The sequence below is a fragment of the Chironomus tepperi genome, unplaced genomic scaffold, assembly GCF_022539635.2.
Source record: "Chironomus tepperi strain 1889 unplaced genomic scaffold, CSIRO-AGI_Ctep_v1 contig_244, whole genome shotgun sequence".
Lineage (NCBI taxonomy): Eukaryota > Metazoa > Arthropoda > Insecta > Diptera > Chironomidae > Chironomus > Chironomus tepperi.
The window spans coordinates 2,163,637-2,186,425 of NW_027226366.1; the positions used below are offsets into that span (position 1 = coordinate 2,163,637).

General features: G+C 32.6%; 1 protein-coding gene and 1 long non-coding RNA gene across 3 annotated transcripts; both read left to right on the plus strand.

Annotated features, from left to right (window-relative positions):
* Nucleotides 1-5,143: 5,143 nt before the first annotated feature.
* Nucleotides 5,144-9,376, plus strand: LOC139091305 (dopaminechrome tautomerase-like). Of its 2 annotated transcripts, none has more exons than XM_070641323.1 (6): nucleotides 5,144-5,239; nucleotides 6,930-7,207; nucleotides 7,453-7,672; nucleotides 7,759-8,312; nucleotides 8,395-8,545; nucleotides 8,606-9,376. In XM_070641323.1, the coding sequence occupies exons 2-6, from the start codon at nucleotides 6,953-6,955 to the stop codon at nucleotides 8,965-8,967; spliced, it is 1,542 nt and encodes a 513-aa protein (XP_070497424.1). In that variant the 5' UTR covers nucleotides 5,144-5,239; nucleotides 6,930-6,952; the 3' UTR covers nucleotides 8,968-9,376. The 2 variants fall into 2 exon arrangements, with proteins under 2 accessions (XP_070497424.1, XP_070497425.1); XM_070641324.1 differs by lacking the exon at nucleotides 5,144-5,239 and adding an exon at nucleotides 6,018-6,151.
* A 10,310-nt stretch (nucleotides 9,377-19,686) lies between these two features.
* Nucleotides 19,687-22,305, plus strand: LOC139091344 (uncharacterized). The gene is made up of 3 exons (XR_011544501.1): nucleotides 19,687-20,144; nucleotides 20,205-20,293; nucleotides 21,369-22,305. It is a non-coding gene; the product is annotated as an uncharacterized lncRNA (long non-coding RNA).
* The last annotated feature ends 484 nt before the right edge of the window (nucleotides 22,306-22,789 follow it).

Below are 22,789 nucleotides of genomic sequence, written 5' to 3' on the forward strand. Positions count from 1 at the left end.
CCGGAAAAATGAGATAAAAAAAGAAGAATAAGATTTACGTTGTGATGAAAATAAATTAAAAATATCAATAAATAATAAATTAATATCAAATAAAAAGGAATTAAAAAGGTATACAATATCATTTGTCCCTTTAATAAAAAGGCAATTGAATCTAATTTGTTGAATTAAGAGAATTTCTTTCCGCAAAAAAACAAGATCGTAACAATTTTTCTCCATAAAAAACGACATCGTGTGTCATGTATAAATAAAGAACTGGTGTAAAATTGATGCTGAGACATAACGTTTTACACAAAAATATGGGGAGCATAAGTAGATTGACTTGAACGAGTAATTTCCATGTTCAGTCAAAGTCAATGACAATATAGAAGACGATTGGTACGGGAAAAAATTGTCATTGAATTACATCCAATTGTAGATATTGAACGGATCGATCGTGAGTTAAATTGCGAAAATTTCATAAAAAACAGCTCTCATTTTCACTCAGGAAATGACTTTTCGATAATATTGCAAAATATTCTTTAATGAGTTTTTGTATTTACGGTGTTGATTCATTGCAAAATCGTCTTGTTGATTTCCAAGTTCAAATGAAAAAGCAATGAATATAAAAAAATTCTTAAAATATTTTGATGACGAACACGCGAAATCGAATGGACTTATAGTCTTTGCTGTGCCATCACTATTACTGCATATCTATCAATATTTATAAATATCGTTTGTGTGCTTTAAGTGATAAGCATTTGGTTCAAGGATTTACTTGAATTAATGTCAATTCATAAATTGAGAATAAATGCATACAATTGCACATCTGGAGATTTTTTGGGGATTTGTAAGACTGTATGAATTGACTGAAATTCTGTTTGAATTGAGAATGGCATTAAAAGTTATTAAAAGCCGTTCTTAATATGGATAAATGAGAATAAAAAGGATTTGTAAGACTTTAAAGGATTTTTAAAAACATTTGAAAGGTTTTGAACCACTTTTGAAGGAATTATAAGGTTTTGTGTGTACAATTATCAATCATTTGAAAGGTTTCAACAAATGAAAATTGAGATCAATGAAATTTTCCAGCAATTGTAAGGTTTTGAGACACTAAATTTTAAATGTTCACCAATTTTAGCACCAGTCTGCACATTTTTTGAAATTTTTAATAATTTCCAGCAGCACAAATAGCAACAAATGTTCATATTTAAATCCAAAATTAGCCACATTCGAGAGGCTTAATTAAATTAACAACTTTAATCAAAATAATTGAACATTTTAAAAGTCAATATTCATCCACAATCTGCATTTTTCATCACACATTTTTTTATCATAATTTTCCATTCAACAATTTTAAAGCAATTTACACCACTCAATTCTTAGTTTTTTTTTCTCAAGTTGAATGCTAAACTGTGTTATCCTCTCTCCACTTCCATTGTCACTAACGTTAATTTCAAAGTTTCATTTCCGTCTAATTTGACTTAAGTTCAATTGCGTGTAACTTACATTTCATCACATTAGCATTGTTTATTGTTATTCCGTTATGGTTCGTATTTATTATAACGTCCTTTTTAGAAGGATCGATTTTAAGAATGACACTCATTTTGTGTACTGTTCTAATTTAATGGATATTAAGCACTTTATAGTTGAGGTTTGCACACAAAAGTTGCAGAAACAAGTGAAACTTTTTTTTGTAACGTGCAAAATTGCGAAAAGATTTACAATTAAAATTGCCTAACTTCTTATTTATTATGTTATTTTTTTCCTCAACGTATTGCAACAAAAAGCTTCTTTAATTAACTAAAATAATAATAATAAAAGAGCCCCGTAAGCGAATATCCGAAGCACGAACTATAACCAACGAAATCTGAATGAAGACTGACTATTGAGTACGGAGAAGGCAATTGCAATCAAAATAAAAGAGAAAAGAAAAGCATGAATAGCACACTGGCGTAAAATAATAAACAGTGCCAGAACTAATGTATATTAACAAATGTTGAACTGTGTATGGAATTCCTCCTGATCATATTGAAGTACAGAGGCTCACATATGAGTGACAATGTGTATTAAGAATGAAATGTAATACGAATGTCTTCTTTTTATTATTGAAGAATTTTCCATACTAACTATACATTTGAAAGTTGGCACCATTCGTAAAAGGGGGAATTAGTTATTTCTTATTTCTTTATATTTCAAGTGGTCTGGATATTTTTTTGATGGAATAAAAATTTCAATGGGACGAAGAAGCGCATGGGTTTCATAATGCGGCAAATGAATTACTGTTAGCTGTGGGACGCGTTTGAAATTTTTAAATCAAAATTATATATTTTTAATTTACAATTGTGTCAAAACATTCCGTGGATTTTTGGTTAATGAAATGGAATAAATTAAGCCCGAGTGAGAGATCTTTATTGAAGACAACATCTTTGTTTAGATCTTTATTTGTTAGGATTTCAAATGTTTAAATTCCGTTGAGGCACATAAAACGATCATTATGCTGTGATTGAGTTTTGTGATAATTATAAGATGAACTGCCGCAATGAATACAAAACATACTCATTGAAATAAACAAATCTTCACTCATACAAAAAAGAGATACTTTTTTATTTAAGTAATCTTGATTTAAATGCTTCAATAATGCCAAAACATGCGAATGGATTTATGCTATTTTACACTTTTCATTTCATGGAGTTTTCATGGTGATTTGGTTTGGGTGGGAAAAGCGCATTTTCCAGTGAGCAACTCGAGTCTGATTCATTATTTTGCTTATGAATCATGAAAATTGCCAAAAGGAAAGAAGTTAGTAAATAACGGTTGAAAAATATTTGAAAATTGAAATGAAACCCTCTTCGTTAAAAAATAACGGTCAGTCAAATTTTTAAAATTTAGCGGCCAAAAATTTTTTGAAATTTGAGGTGAAAATTCATCGTTAAAAAGTAACGATCAATCAAATTTTGAAATAGTAGAAGGCAATTTTTTAAAACCTAACGGATTTTTTTTAACGAAACTCAATCAAAAGAAGCATAAATTGAAAGATTTGAGTAGCATGGATTGACTACACAGACAAACTGAGTATTACTGCCAAGCTTAGACAGAAAACTATGCGAAATAATTATGAGAAAGAAATTTTTCACATTTTATTCTATTACGAAAGTACTTAAATTAAAAAAGCATTTATTTATAGCATAAAAATTCATTGACTCACTCGCATATGGCATAAAAAATCAAAATAAAGGCATTTCTCAATTCGCATACGACAGAATTTCATTAGAATGCAATGAACTGCACACAGCCGCAAAACAACAAAATAAGAAGTCAATTTGTATGGAGGGCATTTTAATTTGTTGGTGAGAGGAAGATGATGAATTAAATAAATATTTATAGCCTGTACGCGACGAGAGAAAAGGATTTCAATTTAAATATTATTTTTTTTTATAGCCGCGATTTGCAAGAAGCGATTTACATACATGAACAATTTTTTATGACTGGTTAAGTGGTTGTCTGAATTTTGTAGATTTATGTTAATTTCAGCACTTGATCGAAATTACGTTTTCTTCATTTCTTTTTGGGCTAAATCAATCAACAATCTGCCCGTACCCAAAATACAGAAAAAATGCGTCATGCGGTCATGTAAATTTCATTAATTCTTCTATGCTTGAATGCCTTTTTCTTCTCGTCGAGATGATTTGAGAATTCATCATTAAGAATGCCAAATGCACGATTGTGTATGGCTTGCTCATGGTTGGTTTTATGGTTTTTTTTTAAAATAAAATTCGTGAACATTATGTGTTAACACGTATTAAGTGCTCATTGTACATATTACACTATTTACTCGCTTCATTATTCTACATTTTAATTTTTTAAGTATTTAAACATTTAAACAATAATAAGACCGTAGCACATTTACTTGGATAATGTGCTGAAAAATACTTTGTTCAGCAAATTTTAATTCTGTTGATTGTGTTAAGCTATCATATAGCTTATGTAGTTGTTGTATTCGTTGGTGCTCTATAATTTATAATCCGTATCTTATCATTTATTGAACTTTTGCATATTCCGCATACATCACTCATTGCTTTTGTATTGTCAATGGACTGTGACTATAAATAATAACAAAACATTCAGACTATGAGATTCTTTAGAATCAAAACATTAACGTAGGTATCACAAAATGAAGCATAAAATATGTATGTAATGAGGATTTATAGTCGCTGTTATCGTGGGTGAACGCATAAAGGCGTTTTTATGATCATTTTTCCTACCAATACACAGGAACATACGAAATTCTGTTCGAGTGACTAAGATGCTTGTTAAGTGATGAAAACAGGTATTAATAATAAAAACTATAAGTGATTCATTTGGCATTGAGCTGTGAGAAACAGTTTAATTCAATTTCCGATGAAAAATGTTTTTACATGCGTTTTAATTAATTTAACTAAATTTAATCATCACGAAATTATTTTTTTTTTTGCGAATCCCTTTTACGTTTTTTTCTCTAGTTTGTTTATGCTTCTTTTGCATGCTATATTTCTTTCTTTTTTCTTGTGGATGGTATTAAACAAATTTTACATACTTAATTTATGTTGATTCATTGCTTTTAGACACTTAATTATACACGTCACTTGTTAATAAATACTTTATTATTCACGAGGCAATACTTTTATGTAAAAAATTGACGGTTTACTTAGTTAAATTAATTTTTTAAAAATCACTCAAAAATTTTTGTCAAATTTAAACAGGGTAAATCAACACTGAGTTGATAGTCCCCTGAATTTTAGTGGGAAACTTTGAATTTTTACAAGGGCGAAAATAACCGTTTTATCGATATTTCACTTTTTTATTGGTAAATACGTTATGATTGTTAAAGGTTTACATGCTAATTGATAGATTTTTGATTAATGATGCATTGTTAATAAGTTAATAGCGTATCATACAGTAATTAAGCTGTAAAATAACAAAGTTTGAAAAATAACAAGCTTCATCTCATTTTAGTTCAAAAATTCAAATTTTAAAAAGCCGTTACAAGAATTTCATTGAAAATTCACCCGGCATTTATGTTAAGAAATCAGCAGGCAAAGCATGCTCGCAAGAGAAAAACTCAAAGCTTTAATACAAAATTTCCTATAAAGCAAATGCTCACATTGTGAAAAAAGCTTAGTTTCTTCTGAGATTTCGTGCTTGTTATATCGTTGAAAATTTAATGGTGAAAAATTTTCACATAAATATTTTAATTAATTGCGTTTTTTAAAAGATAATAAATGTAAGTGATGTGAAAAATTTTTATTTCTGTAATTCAATGCAAATTTTTAAAATTTTTTCAAAAAAATAAACTGACAAGAAAGTTTTTGTTTAATTTAATTATTTGTTTGGAAGTGCCGTAACTCATATGTAAATGACAAAAAAAATATGATATTTCGAAATATTTGTATTTAAACAAAAGTGAAATTTCAACAATGCCTGCATATTTTTAAGGAGGTTCAAGATAACATCCGTTGAGTAATTGTTAAAATTTAAAAGAACCATAAAAATACCATAAGTGATTAAATTTAATTAAATTCCTGCGTATAGACTGTTAAGTGACCCTTCAGATGTACTTGAACATTTATTTATTTCCAGTAGTTAATTGGACAAAATCCTGTGTTGCTTAATTATTAAATAGGGGTATTCAGTTTGAATAAATTCAATTTTATGAAAAATTGACAAATTAACTCTTTAACGGAAATTTTGAATTTGATTTTTTTATAGGAAATAACGGTATTTTCCTATAAAAATTGTTATAAAATATATCTCAAAATTTCTGACAATTTTACACAATTTTACCCAATCATCCCTTCAGGAGGGACCAACTTAACCCTACGAGAATCAAAACTTAAAATTCTTCACCTAAAAAATCTCAAGAATTCCCTAACGACAAAGAAATATTCAAACCGAGGACCCCCAACTACTCAAATCTTAAGATCCCTTACTAAAGAGTTCGAAATTAATCTATTGTGATCCAATAAGTAATCAATTAGAGAATATTCAAGACATCAAAGGGCAACGCAAACGAAAACAGGCGTTAAACTTGTTATGGCCTTAAATCTAGCTCCAAAAATGAACAAATAGCCTCAAGTGTGTGAGGTAGTGCATGAAAAATCAAAAAAATGATCGTCTTATCGTACGCATAAACACAGTGAGTGACGAAGTCAGTGAATGAATAAAATCCATAAAAAGTTAAATATCTAAATGCGCATAAAACAGTTAAATACAGCTATTTCCGATAATTTCCTTGAAAATAAAGAACTTTTTTATTTTATTGTCATTATTTTCGTTAATGCAACATTGATTTAACTGTTTAAGTGACAATTCATGATCATGCTTATTACTTGAGTGGAATGAATAATACAAAATTTAAATCAAGTGCCTTTTGTCAATGCAATTGACGCTCATAAATCGGCAGATGAATACAATAAATAATTTCATAATTTATGGACATAAAGTTCGAGCCGAAAAAATCAAGTGTATCACTCATTGTGTGCTAATGGATGTTCAGTAAAATATTGTGACGATTGTTAGTCATAAGAATAAGTTATGACAATAAACAGATCACACATGATCAAATTATGAACTGTTGTTGATGTTAATTTAATTTACACATATAGATCGGCTTGGATTACTAAAGAGAAAGGCACGAATAATTGCTAATTGGATGTGATTTTTGGAGTGACATACAAATATTTCGCACAAATAACTGTGAACTCTGAAATAAATTCTAATTAAATTTGTAACGGTCATTATATATTCAAATTAATAACGGTGAAAATTATTTCAAATTTTAGAACCTTACAAATTCAATCAAAAATGTTGTTAAATTTCTGACAAATCGCGAAAAATAACAAAAATTAATTAATTTAAGTAGATTTAAGTGAGCAAAAAGCAATTAAAGCAAAAATTTATCTCCATCTCCCTAGAGAAAATCAATAAATCGTCAAGAATGATGTCAGAACAAGTCAAATATGTGATATTTATAATTTTGGTGACAACAACATGCGTAAAAATGCAAAGAGATCGTGGACCACCTGATATAACACCCCAAGAGAGACAATTTCGAGTTGTTTACGAATGGAGAACACTCGATTTTGCTTTTCGCAATGAACAAGAACGTTCAGCAGCTATTTTTAGAGGAGAATATATACCTAAAAATGTGATCATATCAGACATTAAGCCTTACGCAAACAGATTGTATTTGGTGAGTAGTTCTTCTATTTCTCTTTTGCTTGATTTATTTGAGTGTACTTCACATTGTCATTGCTGATTTTTGCTATAAACATCCTCTATTCTGTAATTATTTCTATGACTCATTGAACTTTCTTGACTTCTGAGCTGCTTGCGAATCAAGACCTGTGAAAAAGTTCTTTCCGACACTCATTAAAACAATTGAAATGTGACGTAAATTGCACAGTACTTAAAAATTTATTAATTCTTTCCTACCAGACAACTCCAAGAATGTTGCCTGGATCACCAGCAACACTGGGCTACATTATAGCACCAGACAATAACGGTAAAACAGACCCGGAAATAGAGCCATACCCAAGTTGGGCTATGAATCAAGTAGGAAACTGTTCAGCCCTTCAATTCGTGCAAGGAATTGCAATTGATGCTAGAGGAATTTTATGGGCAGTAGATAGCGGTCGTGTCAACACATTGCTTCCAGGTAATAGACGTCGTAATTATAATGTCAATGATAATAAGTACAAAAGGTTAATTACACATTTTCATTATATATGTATCTGAATATAGCAAACAATCAGCTCGTTTGTAATCCCAAACTTATGCTGTTTGACTTGAAACGTAATGGATCGTTGGTTTTGCGATATGATTTTCCTGAAGAAGTTGTCGCGAGAGGCACAAATTATTTAAACAAAATTGTTGTCGATGACGCTAATGGTGATTTTGCTTATATCACGGATAATAACGGCGCTGACCCTGGAATTGTTGTATTTAGTCGTAGAATCAATAGAGCATGGAAAGTTCGTGAAAACACCTCAATGAGAGCTAATAGGGAAGCATTATCATTCATTGTAAACGGAACTAGCCTAAATTTCTCAATTCACATTGATGGCATTGCTCTCGGTCCATACTACAATCCATCAACTGGTGATGTTAATACAGATGCTACTGGAAGCTATTCGATTGATCAAAATTACGAAAGAAATGTCTATTATTCACCATTAAGCAGTTATCATCTTTATTCCATACCTGCAACTCGTCTTCGCGACCCAGACTTTGCAAGACAGGCAACGCCCCGTCAAGTTTTCGAAGCTGTAACAGACCATGGATTGAAAACATCACAGGTATGTACATTTCACAATAAATTTTCTTGTTTTTTGTGTTTTTGTCGCTGACTCACATGTGCTGTATATTTTTCATATTTAGTCGGATGGTATGACAATGGATAACAATGGATACCTGTATTTCGGATTACTTGCTAATCATGCAATTTGCAAATGGGATTCTTATCGACCATTTACATATGATAATCAACAAATTGTTGCTCGTGACAAGGTTCATATTCAATGGACAGATGGTAAGATTTATATTCCTGTTTTATGTGACAAGATTGTTTATTTTTTGCTGCTTATGACAGGTATGGGCTTTGACGAGAATGGATATCTTTATGTGGTTGTCAATCGTCTTCATAATTTCGTCGCTGGAAGATTGCGTGAAGATCAAGTCAATTTTAGAGTTTTAAGATCAAAAACTGGTACAATCTCTTATGTACATACTGGACGACCGTCATTAACTGAAGAAAATATTCTAAATATTGGCGGAAGTGGACCAATTTATGAGATTCATAGCAACACATTGGGTAGTGGAATTTCATCAACAACGCCAATTTCTTTAGGAAGTATAGGAGGTCAGTACTATAACAGCTCATCATCAACATACAAAACAACAAGTCTTCTGCTAGTTGGATTATTGGCCGTCTTTATTAAGTATTTAATTTAATTTTGTTGCCCCCTTTTTTATTACGTCATAGACGTATAATCAAGAAAATTTCATGCTTTATATCTCTTCAAAGCCAAAAAATACTAAAATTTTTTTCATTTAATAATTGCAAATGAATTCTCGAGAAATACCAACAACAACAAAAGTATAAAACATATTTATGATTTCACGCGCTCGTTGGTTGTATGCGATGTTCAAAAAAATTAAATTCCATTCATAATGTAGATTTTCATACCACTTATTGACCATCAATGTAAGGACTACCTAGAAAATCTAAATTAGGCCTATTTGTAAGCCATAAATCTTTATTGTTTCACACTACATTTAAGACAATTCTATCAGTTTTTACCATTCATTATTTAATTGTTAAATAAAACCTAGTCTTAATTTTTTCAAGTATTATTTTTAATTGATCTGAATTTTACTGTGTTGTTTAGAGCTGATTAATTACTCATTGTGTTTTTGAAAAAGGTCTGATTGCTTCAAAACAATTCAAATGTTTTGATAAAACATTCAAAACATCATCAGAATCATTAAAACCATACAAATTCTTATAATTATTGTTTAGAATTACATGAAAACATGATAAATTGTTTCAAAACCTTACAAATGTTTTTGAAGTCATTGATTTGAATTTGTATGGTTTTGATAAATGAATGCGATTCTTTTGAACATTTTTCAACAAAAGCTTTCGAATTTTTCACGCGGTTTTTGGATAAGAAATCTCAATCAACTTTAACCACAGTAAGGAGTTCACATCGGTCCGTCAAAGGGAACAGACGTGTTTTTAATTCGCTCCGCAATTAATTCAAAATTCTCAAAAGCTCCAGATAACAACAACAGAGATTAAAGTTTCGAATCTCAGTTCAACTTGTTCAGACGTGTTTTGACTTGTTCGGCAAAATGGTAGAAACAACAACAAATCTCAACAACGAGGAAAGTAACCAAAAACTTTCGGAAAAACAACCTGAATCTCAACAACAAGATTCAGCACCCGTGACAACTCTCATCACCGAGGATATAAACAACGAAAAGCAACATGACATTGAGATGGAAAATCTCAAAACAAAACAGACAACAATGGATCAATTCGTCCAACCATTAAGGGCAGAAAAACGTCGCAGCCAACTTGAAATCTTCAGTGCGCCAGCCAAAAAGATATCTAGTGCTAGCAAAAAGAAAGATGACAACAAAAAACAATTTGACTTCTCAAATGCCAGGACGAATCTGTACGATAACAGATTGTTCAACTTCAGCGGAGATAACAGCAAAGCACCAGAACAACCAAAACAAAGTGAAATATCATCATCATCGAAAGACATCAACGTAACATCACAGCAGAAACCAAAACCACCACCGATCCATATAACTAGTGGTGGAGGACAGGAGATCAGAAGGTTGATGAACCAGATCAACAACCAACCCAGGAGTTTTATGATCAACGTCAAAAAGGATAAACTCAAAACAAAAGTTGTATCAACGGAGAGTTGGGACGACTACGACAGATTCATCAAACTCCTCAGAGAAAAACAACACCACTTTCACACCTATGCAAACCAGGAACCACAGATGAAATTCGTGCTCTACGGACTTCCAATGATGGAGATCGTAGACTTGGAAAAGGAGTTGAAAACGGAAAACATATCACCAGTTAAAATTGTCAAAATGACAATGAAACAAAGGAGACACGAAAACGACGACGACCAGAACTACCTTCTGTATTTTAATAAAGTACAGGAAGGTAACATTTTGGAAAACCTTCGAAAGGTTAACTGTGTCTACGGCTTCAAAGTAAAATGGGCTAAATACAACAACAGGCGTAACGGACCTTCTTTCTGTTCGAAATGTTTGCAGTTTGGTCATGGACAACGTGGTTGTAACAAACCACTAATCTGTTTCAGATGCTCTGAACAGCATGATTCAAAAACCTGTCCTTACATTTCGATTGAAACCAACAAGGTCCCAATCGAAAAACTAAAGTGTCACTTCTGCGGCAAGAAACATACATCAATCTCACAAGAATGCAACATCAGGAAACAAATAATCGAGAAGTGGAAAGCTAAATCAATGAACGACAACAACCGAAATCAAAACAGACCATCAGGTGAACAACAATGGAATTCACGAAATCCTGCTGGACAACAAAGGAATTCACGAAATCCTGCTGGACAACAAAGGAATGCTCCACCAACATCAAAAGCAGGTGAACGATCAGGCGGATCTGATCAATTTACATCACAAAGACCAGCTAGGAGTATCCCAGAACCGGTACCAACAACATCTAGAAAACCAGCTTCTGAAACCTCCGCACCAGTCACCATAAAATCACAAAATAATCATCCACAGCAGAAACCCTCAAATCAGGGAAATCAAAACAAAAACCGAAGAAATAGGAGAAGGGGAAGGAATGGAAATAACAACAGGTCAAAGCCAAAGACCAATAACAATCATCAACAGAACTCAACACAGGTTGTAGAAATTATGGACCTAGACTTCAATTCACTAACCTTGGAAACAAACAAGGTCGATCCTGAACCTTCATCCAGTGGTAATACAAAGGAACAAATTTCACCAGCCCAAGGCACAATCGATGAATGCATGTTCTTCATCAACTCATTCATCGAAATCATCACCAAAAAGCCAGAGTACCTAAAAGAGGAACAGATACAACAAGCCATCGGCCAAAAAGTTGCCAAAATCTACATGAGTCAACATGGATTGTAGTCACCAAAGAATCAACGTAATTTACTGGAATGCTAACAGCCTTGCAGATAAGATGTTAGCATTTCTCGACTACCTCAGCATGCAAAACGTTGATGTTGCGTGCATATCGGAAACATTCCTAAAACCAAACTCCAAAGTAGACTCGCATCCTGACTACGTAATTCATCGATTTGATCGCATTGATAGACCAAAAGGTGGTGTTGCGATCATTGTCAAAAGAAATCTAAAACATCAGCTTCAACCAAGTTACAACACAAAGCTAATAGAATGCATCGGAATAAAAGTCTTCATCAACGAATCAATAAGCTGCCACATCCTCTCCGTCTATCTTCCAGGAGGAAGCAAAGGAAGGAAATAGACGATCATCTAAGAGATGACATCAACAAAATAACAAACATCAGAGGAAACTACTACATCTGCGGAGACTTCAATGCAAAACATCGAGAGTGGAATTGCAACGTAGCAAACAAAGCCGGGACAATACTACAGGATATGTCCGGGGAGTTCATGATCTACTACCCCGATTCACCAACGTATTATCCAGAAGATCCGACGAAATCTGTATCAACAATCGACCTAATGCTCTCAAATTCCAGTCTGAACACTACAGAACTAAAATGCACAGAGGCAATGAGTGACCATTGCGCTGTGTATTTTCAAATCAGGACATCCAAAGTTGACAGAACAGACAACACAGTTTACAGATATGACTACAGAAATGCCAACTGGAAAAAATTCAAATCGTATATAACTCGTCGCATCGAAGACAGCACTCTGGAAAACCCATGCAACACCGTAGAGGAGATAGAACATCATATCAAAGTATTCTCAGAACTCATCATGGATTCAAGAAACAAAACTGTGAAGAAGAGAAAGATCAACTTTGAATCGACAAAGCTCACACCAGAAATCAAAGACTTAATCAGGACGAAAAGAAGTCTTCGACGAAGATGGCAACGCAGCAGAGATAATCAATTCAAAACTGAATTAAACATTCTACAGAAAGTCATCAAAGACAAAATTAAGGAACTCAAAAATACAAACTGGAATAAGCGGCTTTCAGAAATCCAACCATCAAACCAAACAGTCTGGAGGATTGCAAAGCATTGCAAGAAAGGTTCAAAATCGATGCCACCGTTGATTGATGCAGATAGAACATTCATCACTAATAAGGAAAAAGTCAGCGTTCTCAGTGACTATTTTCGTAAAGCTCACGAAAATCCACTTGAGGACAACAACCCAGTACATACCCAGGAAGTAGACAACGCAGTGAAGGAAACATTGGAAGGAGAAAATAGTGACTGCACAGAACTTACAAATGTAGAGGAAATCTCATACATTGTAAGAAATCTGAAAAATCCTAAAGCACCAGGATTAGACGATGTCAACAACATACTCCTCAAAAATCTTCCACCAAAAGGCTTCGAATATTTGAAGTTCATCATCAACACGTGTCTCAAACTTAACTATTTTCCGAAAGTTTGGAAAAAAGCTAAAGTAATCCCGATCCCAAAACCTGGCAAACCAGCAAACGAAGTGAGCAGCTATAGGCCAATAAGCTTGCTTAGTTCCCTAAGCAAAATATTGGAGAGAGTATTGCTGAATAGAATAAACGAGCATCTGGAGGATAACAACATCATTCCGACTCAACAGTGTGGCTTTCGCACAGGACGATCAACATCTCACCAACTCATCAAAGTAATCAAAACAGCAAAGGAAAACATAAGCAGGAAGAAATCAACAGGAATGATCTTCCTAGATGTGGAGAAAGCATTTGACAGAGTCTGGCATAACGGACTCTTGTTTAAAATGATCAAATTAGGGTTTCCACTACCACTTATAAAAACTGTAAGATCTTTCCTAAGTGAAAGAACTTTCTCAGTTTTTATTAAAGGTCAGTTCTCAGAAACCAATGAAATCAAATTCGAGTACCACAAGGAGCAGTGCTTTCACCAACTCTCTACAACATCTACACATATGATATTGTAAGAGAAACAACTAACAATATCGCACTCTTCGCAGATGATACTGCATTGTATCATTCTGCAGAAAACTCAGCCGATATTGTAACACATCTACAACACACTGGAAGAAAAGTACAACAATACATGAACAAATGGAAAATAAATCTCAACAAACAGAAGACTCAAGCCTTATTCATCACAAATAGGTACTCCAGGCAACTTCCAAGAGACAACATCAAATTCCTCAACGAAAACATCAAATGGGAAACCGAAGCTAAATATCTGGGAATGATAATCGACAAGAGAGTGACATTAAAGCAGCATGTAGAATATGTGACCAACAGAGCTCACACTGCACTAAGACTACTTTATCCCCTCATCAGCAGGAACTCACATCTCGACGTTCGAAACAAACTTCTCATCTATAAGCTAGCCGTGAGACCCATCTTCACATACGGCTGTCCAGCATTTGAACGGATGGCAAAAACACATCTACAAAAACTACAAGTACTACAAAACAAATTCTTGAGAATTGTTCTCAACAAAACAAGATATGAAAGGATATCAGATCTACATACTGAAGCAAAAATACCCTCTATTGAGGACTACGTCGGAAAGTTGCAAGCGAATTTCAACACTCGTCTTGCGTCGCGAAACACCGAATAAACCACAACATAAATTAAAGCAAAACAATTTCAAAATAAAATCAAAAACTAAGTGATGAATGCGATAAGCCAGAATCCTTAAAAATTTAAATACAAATAAAATGTATCCAAACTTTGTACATAATTAAGTTAAAAATTTAATGAATAAAAAGTTTATTTTAAAAAAAAAAAAAATTAACCACAGTAAAATAATTAACAATGTCGTCACTTTCTCATCTTCTGTTTAATTAAATACGTAAAAAAAGGTTGTACTGCATGCGACCAAACAAGAAATTACCAACTTAACAAAGGTTATTAAATATTATGTTAATGTTAAAGTTATAAATGAATGTGTTTTTGTAAATTAAATAACTTTTTATTTGACTTTAGTAATGTCACGATTCATACAAAATGAGAATAAAAACAAATATCGTAATAAATTATTTTAGAATCACTTAAAGGCTGCCTTTTTTCTTATTACTATATCTTAAATAAGATATTTAAAGTAACGACAATATATCATAAGATTTATATATTTTGAATTTTTTTCCACATACGCGATGCGAACATCAATCACATCACATGATAATCTTGAACTTGTATCGTGCTTTTCATATGAAAATTGTGTTACAACTTATAGCTGTTGCGCAATAATGTTGATCTCGGGATTGTCAGGCTCTTTACTAATTGTTATGGTCCCGTCAGCCTCAAAAAAACATTATTAAGATGAGAAAAGCCAAAGCAAAACAGAAAATAAACAATTTTTTCGAAAACATATCACGTCCTATATGATGTTTCCATCAAGGTTAATGTGAGGAGACTAAGACATACAAACATGCTTGCACTCTTCAGACAAACGGTGGTCAGTTACTGAATGTAAACATAAATATAAAATTTGATATTGATACGCATGTATGACTCGGTTTTTTCGCCTTGTTATGTCCATATTTGAAGAGTTGATTGTACCAAAACACTTTGTCTGCTCATTATTCTTTTGTTTTATACTGTTTTGAATATTAATTGAATTTTTGCTTGAATGCCGGCTTACCTGATATGCTTGCGAGTTATGAATTGCGTGAAATTGTCATTAGAAATGGTTATTTTTGATGAATAGAAGTGCTAACTTTTTTAATTTAGTCAAAAACAATTAGACGCATATTAAAACCCTACAATTCCTTTAAATGCACACACTAAAACCTTTCAATTCCCACGAAAATCCCTCAAATTGCAAAAATATCAAGACAAGCCTTAAAAGCTTCCAATCAGCAAGCTCAACTACGGAAAATCCCAAAAATATAAATCATGTGCCAATTTAATTAATATCAACTCATTATTTCACATCTAGCAAATCTTACATGAAACTAATGTACAAGTTCCTACATAGCAAATTCAATGAAAATCCACTTGTTAACGATAAATCAACAATCAATATTGAACAAAGATCATTTAATCGTACATCCAGTAATGCTTTACTGCTTAGCATACTAAAGCAATTCATCAATCATTTGAAATGCGCTCACGATTATTAGCATGCGAATATCATCTAAATATTTTCAAATCAATGGATGTGAGTTTCATTAGCAAGTGTATCGTTTGCACAAGCTTCTATTAGCACATCGGCATATGAAAAAGGCTGTTTATTGCGAATTTCAAGTTCAATAATTAGTTTTAGATTCCTGTGAGCTAGGAAGTGCTGTACAGTGATGATTGGAGTTGTTATCGAGTTAAGGAGGTGGCTGAGACATTGTTCTGGCTAGTTCAAGTGCTGAATATTCTCATATATCGGGTATATCCCTAATCAAGAGTGTTTTTGGTTTCATCTCTGTCCAGGCGTGAAATAAGTCGTAAAACTGACTTGCTTTGCCACTAATTGCTTCGGCACAATTCAATCGTTGTTCTAAAAGTCTGTTTTATCATCGCCCGGATAATATGAAGGCACTGGAACTCATTAAAACAAATCAATATTAATTTTTCATCCGTTATATGCAGTTTAGAGGCTTAAACAAATAATAATAATAATAATAATAATAATAAAATACATTTTAATACATGACGACTAAATGTAGTCATACACGGTCAGAAAGGTGAGGCAGGTGAGCGAAATCAATCATTAAACAATTACATTTCTTAATGACAATCCAACTTCATTGTTCTTACATGATGACTATTACTATCAATGATGATGACGAATTTTGTCACATGAACCTTTAAACTCACATTTTTTGGTGATTAACAAGCATGATTCTAGCTAAAAGATTCTCATATCTGATTTGATTATCGCCGGAAAATATTTCTTATTACTAAGTGCGAAGACCTCCCGAATTTTGCATGCTATTCAATGTCTTTTCATTCATCAAAAAGACTTTTTTATAATCATGTAAATCAGCTTTGCCTGTTTTGCAAAACTTTATGATACATAGCAATTTTCTGGAACTAAATAAAACAATTGAATGATTCTTTCAAGTTTTGTTCAGTTTTGTTTATGAATAAACACACAAAAAAATATAGCAAATGACCTATTGTGAGGCAGTAACCGCAGGTATAATAAGTGAGCATATATTCCAATAGGAGTTGATCGTTTGTGATGTCTACAATACTGTAGTCAGTTCAAAACCTTAAAAAGTATGTCAAAAACCCTAAAACATGAAGAGTCCTATATTAAAACCTTACAATTCCAAATATTTGAATCAATTCTCTTAAAAGAGCCTCACAAAGTCTTCAAAAACCATTCAAATTCTTAAAAACATTACAAATCCAAAAAAATCTTACAAATTCCACATAAAATCCTACAAATTCCAAATAAAACCGTACAATTGTCTTTGAAAACCATACAAATCCTTCAAAATTTCAAGCGTCCAAATAACAACTTTAGAAGTAACTTAGTCACAAGCTTAAGCCCCTTGCATGATTTACCGTGACATCATCACACTATCTCATCATACGGAATGTACGTGTATGTTAATGAGTCGTTTTATTTGACTTTGGCGCGAGCTCAGAGAAATGAATACATAAAGACTGAACGGAAAGGAAAATGCTGAGAAGTAAACAGAAGACTTAAATGCTTTTGCATACAACAACTGAGATATATTGTCCAGCAAACAGACGTGCCTATGAAATTGTCTTCTTCTTTATCATTTCTTTCGCTTTCAATATGACGCAATGGATAGAAGCGACGACGACGACAACAATATTGCTGATTAAGTTTTTTATTTTTATTTGTTTCTGTTTCTTTCTCTCTCTGATTCCGCGGACATTGGAGACATAAAAGTGCATTGCATAATTATAAATTCATATTACAGACACAATAAAAGAATTTCATTGTCAAATTGAATATATTACTGTGTTTTATGATAAGCTGGTAAGTTACAGCTGGTATTCGTATTTACGCATTTATTTCAACATCTCTTACAGCTATAAACTTATTTGATTAGTTACAGAAACATTTATTTTTGCAGTTTAGTGATAAAGTGGGATTTTAAATGGCTTAATATGACATCCGAGCTATGCAATAAAGTCGTTAGGGCGCTGATATGCAGCTAACAGCTGTTTTCAATCTTCCTATTGCTGGCCACATCACAAAGTTTGTGAATATTCTGTTTTCACATCCAGTTGACATTGTTGCATTACTGTTCTACATTTATGGAGTGAGCTATGTAGCTCCTTAGCAGAAAAAGAGTTGTTTTGATGCAATCACAAACCAAACATTGATGCATTTACAGATGAATTCTCAGTGATAACCTTGAAATTTTTGTTTATCACTGTAATCACATGTCTTTTACTGATCATCCTACATAAAAAGGTGTGAATTTCAGTTTTTATGTCAATATTTAAATGTTTGATACCAGAAAACACATTTATTGATTGTTTTGGACACTGATTTGTGATTTTACATCAATTTCAAAACATCCAGCATATCACATTCATCTGATATCCATCAAAATCTCCAATATCAAACAAAATGACGCATAAATACCTCAAATCATGTGAACTAAAATCAGGACAACCACATCAAACCTTTGCATTTCAACTGGAATCATCAAATCATTGTGTATGGATTTAAATATTATGACATTAATCATCTATTAAATCCGAAATTAATGTGTTATGTAATATCAATCCTCTCGCAAGTCACTCAAAAAATGATTGAATCATTTCAAAGTCATGTTGAGGAGAGTCTGACTGACTTATCTGATGCTTTAGCACTTCTTTGTTATGTTAAAATTTTTACTTAATTGTCTTCACGTGGATGACCAAAGACAAATGTTTGGACTGTAAAGTGAACGAATTTTAAATGCCAAAATTGTTTATGGATGGACGAATTAAGAGAAAAGAGAATAATCAATAAATTAGCAATCACAACTGGATCTTAACTCATCAATCAGATGTAGTGATTGATTCTCAATTAAAATGTATCAAATCATCAAAGTAGCTAGGAAATGTAGGCATTGATTTACTTCAATGAGAACCAACATGGGTGAGGCTTTTGAGAATGCGTAAATTGCGAATTTCAGAAGGACATTTGATTACTTTTTTTATTTGACAAATCATTGACAGAAAGCCTAATGGATTTATAACAAAAAAGTGCAGACAGAGAAGTGATTGAATGTCAAATAAGATTTTAGCATGTTTTAAGCAGGGTCAGAAATGACAATTGCTCTGGTAATGGCAAGGAAGTGAAAGAAGATTTGCAAATTTCCGGATTTTTCTACAAAGCTTATTTTTATAATCCAAAGATCTTGTAATTCATCAAAGTAAGCAGATTATATTCTGGAAATCTCGAGAATTTTCTTAAAAACAGTTAAAGTAAGAACTGACCAAGAATCAAATCAGATTAAATCGTTCTCAAACAACGATTCTACCACATTAGCTGACAGTCATGCATTGCAGGTTGCCGCAAAATGACAAAAGTTGACAGCTGTATTTTGTTGATCATCAATTTTAATTGTTTTGAAATGTGGTATCGTTTGTAAACAAGAAAAAATGGAGGTGCACGATGATTTTGACAGGAAAATTTGGTATGTTCGGGACTGTATACGTTGAATGAAGAACCTAAGGCTGTATATTTCAATTTCTATGTGTTTATCATACTCAAAAGCCAGAAAATTATCATAACCTATTTTTGAACTTACTATATCAGCTTAGAATACACTGAAACAGCTGTATTTACCAGCCTGCAACCACAAAGCCGAACTTCCACTATAATCCCGAGCTTACAAGCCTGTAGTTTACCTATTGTAGCTTCTGTTCATAAATATTATTCATCAATTTCCCAACATTGACTGTTTATTTTTGTCCAATGCAAAACATGACAAAAATATTTACAAACAAGCTCCAAAAAATTTATTTCAATTCTTTTTGCATTCTTTTCAGTCACCTTCAAGCAATACAACCTGCAAGTGCGTTTCTAGCATTTTTATTCGATCAATCCATATCAACCTGTAATTTTGATTGTATTGATTGACACACAAACAAGTCGATGATTATACGAGACACATCTGAGTCAATAAGTAAGAAGATGTAAGAAATTAAAGTCTCGTCGTCGTTATCATCAGTTGATCATCATTAAGTGGATATAAGTATAGTAAAATGAAGCATAATCTGACTCTTATTAATTACACAATAAATGTAAATACGCGAAAAATCCTACAAATTTATATGTGCTGTGAACTTATGGTATGGGCTGTTCTGTCATATGCCGCAATAAATTATGGAAAGATGTTTGATCATCGCTACACAAATACACAACAATTTGCCCAAAACATTGACACCAATATCTATTATGTCGCAGTATTTGGACATCTAAATTTGACTTATCTCGATGTCAAAGAACAGCGAATAATTCAAGGTGAAATTGGATGTGGATAGTCATAAGCAATTATCACTAATGTGTGTTACTTTTTTTTAGAAAAATGTTATTTAATAAATACACTTTTGGTCTTCGTCTGGGGTACATACTTTATATTATCAATTTTTTTCGTCATTGGATTGACAAAGGTAAGCGATTCATTGTGAAATTTTTTTTAATTCATTTACATATTTTTGCTGCGTTGTTGTTGAGGTGAAGGTGTTGGTGACTTTAAGTCATTGTTTTGTTTGTTTATTGACTTTAAAGGAAATTGCCTTTGAAGATGCTTAATGAGGGAAAATTTATTGAGCTTTGTCGGATTATGCAGCAGTTTAATTGAATCGTCTATAAATCTTAATTAATAGATTATTAAGCTATTGGAATTAAGGTTTCTCGAAGTCTTAGACTTGAGACCGAAACTACCCGGGAAGTCATGACATTGGGAACCCTTGTTCAATAGCAACCTTGAGTTGTATAGAGATTTGGTGAGTTGCTTCATGTCCACCGTATGCGGTTTAGGCAGTTCCTTACCACCAAAGTAAGCCGTTCCATACAAAAGTTTGGATAGCTCTATTCTAAATGACATCAAATTCTTGAATTTTGAAACAATTGACTAAATCGATGACTCTACTGCTTACAACATGCCATTCTAAGAAGATGAACCGAAGTGTATCAATGCACAATAAAAGTCATATTACTTAATTCTCAACCCTTATAAAATAACAAAATTATTCATTGCTCTCATTGTTCATGAGTCATAATCTAATGACTCAACATGAGCAATTAATTACATTTCATTATTTTTGATCAAAAATGACGTACGTACATCAAAAATTAGAATATTTGTGTATTTGTATTTTCTCACTGTTTTATTGCACAATGTAGCAATCGTTTGAAGCTATAATAAAATGATTAAATCCCTCGAGGGCTAGTCAATAGGAAGTAAACATCAAATTGATGGGCATGACCGTAAAAAATTGGATTAGAATTGCTTATAGCTGAGCAATTTAGAGTTTACAATATGTAGTTCCACTCTCATCTAGTCAGTCATGTAACATGAAGATCCAAAAATCTCTCTTTAATCCGATCATTTCTATTGACACCTGCTGTAGCCCCTCAAGCTACTTAAAATTTAAATTCCACTCAAATTCATTCATTTCAACAGCACATTAATCATTAAATAACAACTGATTCCTCTCATTTGTTTATTATTCTTTATTGTAGATGTTAAGCTCCAAATGTCTCCTATGTCCGTATATAACTTATGATTTATCCGTAATAATATCAGTAATTGTATTCGTAATTTATGGATTCTACGAAAAGATTGAAATGCTTGATAAGAATGGAGATCTGTTTCTACTGCTTAAAGTCATTCCATCAGCACTCATACACCTTTATTATCATCAACTTACTTGGATATAGACGAATATTTTCTCAACCTCAATGTGATGATGAATCAAAAAATGCAAATTAAAAGGCACAGAAACAATTGAATATGACTGAGCTTGGGGTTGATAGTAAGTGATGGAGATTGAATTTTCTGGATCAGTTTATTGCCACAAAATAGTTATGTAAGATTTTTTAAGTAGTTAAGTGAACCGGAGCGAGGAAAGATGTGGTAGGGGTTGACCATCATCCTCCCTACATGGATAAGGGTCATCCCCACTCACTGAATGATGGTCAACCCTCCTTCCTGTATGACGGTTAACCCTTCTTCCTGAATGACAGTTAACCCTCTTTACTGAATGATGGAAATCCCTTCTTCCTGAATAAGGGTCATTCTCACTTCCTGAATGAGGGTCAAACCTTTCCCTGAATGAGGGTCAATCTCCCCTTCCCTGAATACGCTCTAAGCTAAAACAGTCAAGAAGGTCGAATCCACCCTAAAATTAGTATTTTACCCCTCATAATCTTTCAATCCCTTCTCTTACCCCATCCCCACTCAATATGATACCCATCATTCTCGAATGACCCACCATCAACTAAGTATCTGTTGCGAATACTTTATTAACAATCATTTAAAGTGTAGAATGCAATTTTTTATTAGCTTACATGCCTCAACTCTATTGTGTTAATTAATTAGAGTTTTGAGGTAAATATCTAAAGCTTTACAGAAGTACAATAGCTGATAATTATGCAATAAATGTTTCTTTTATACGTACAGCATGCTTATGAATTTCATATGAGATCACGTTTTAATGCTCACACATGCTTTCAGCATATTTATGACCGATTATGAAGATGGTTCAATGCTTATCTGCTGGATGGTGCACGTGATATTTCTAGGTCATTCTGTACCTTCATACAGCACAGATTATTGTTTATGGTTCATTAGCAGAATAATTTATTGTATCAGATTTAAGTTAATTGCTTTATATCGTTAGTCAAGGAATCAATTCGACGATCGGACTTTATGTCTGTAGTTACAAAGAAGTCATGGGAAAATTCTTTAACAGAAGCTGTCAATTTGTTTGTTTTTTTAAAAAAGACAAAAAAATCATATTAAGTCATTTATAATTACATTCCTTTGGACCCTTCTATTAGCCATTGTCATTTGTTTGTATAATTTCCAGCATTGTCTCACAGACAATTTTTTTTGGACACTGATAGACCTTAATTGATTTAAATGGAATACTTCTGGATGT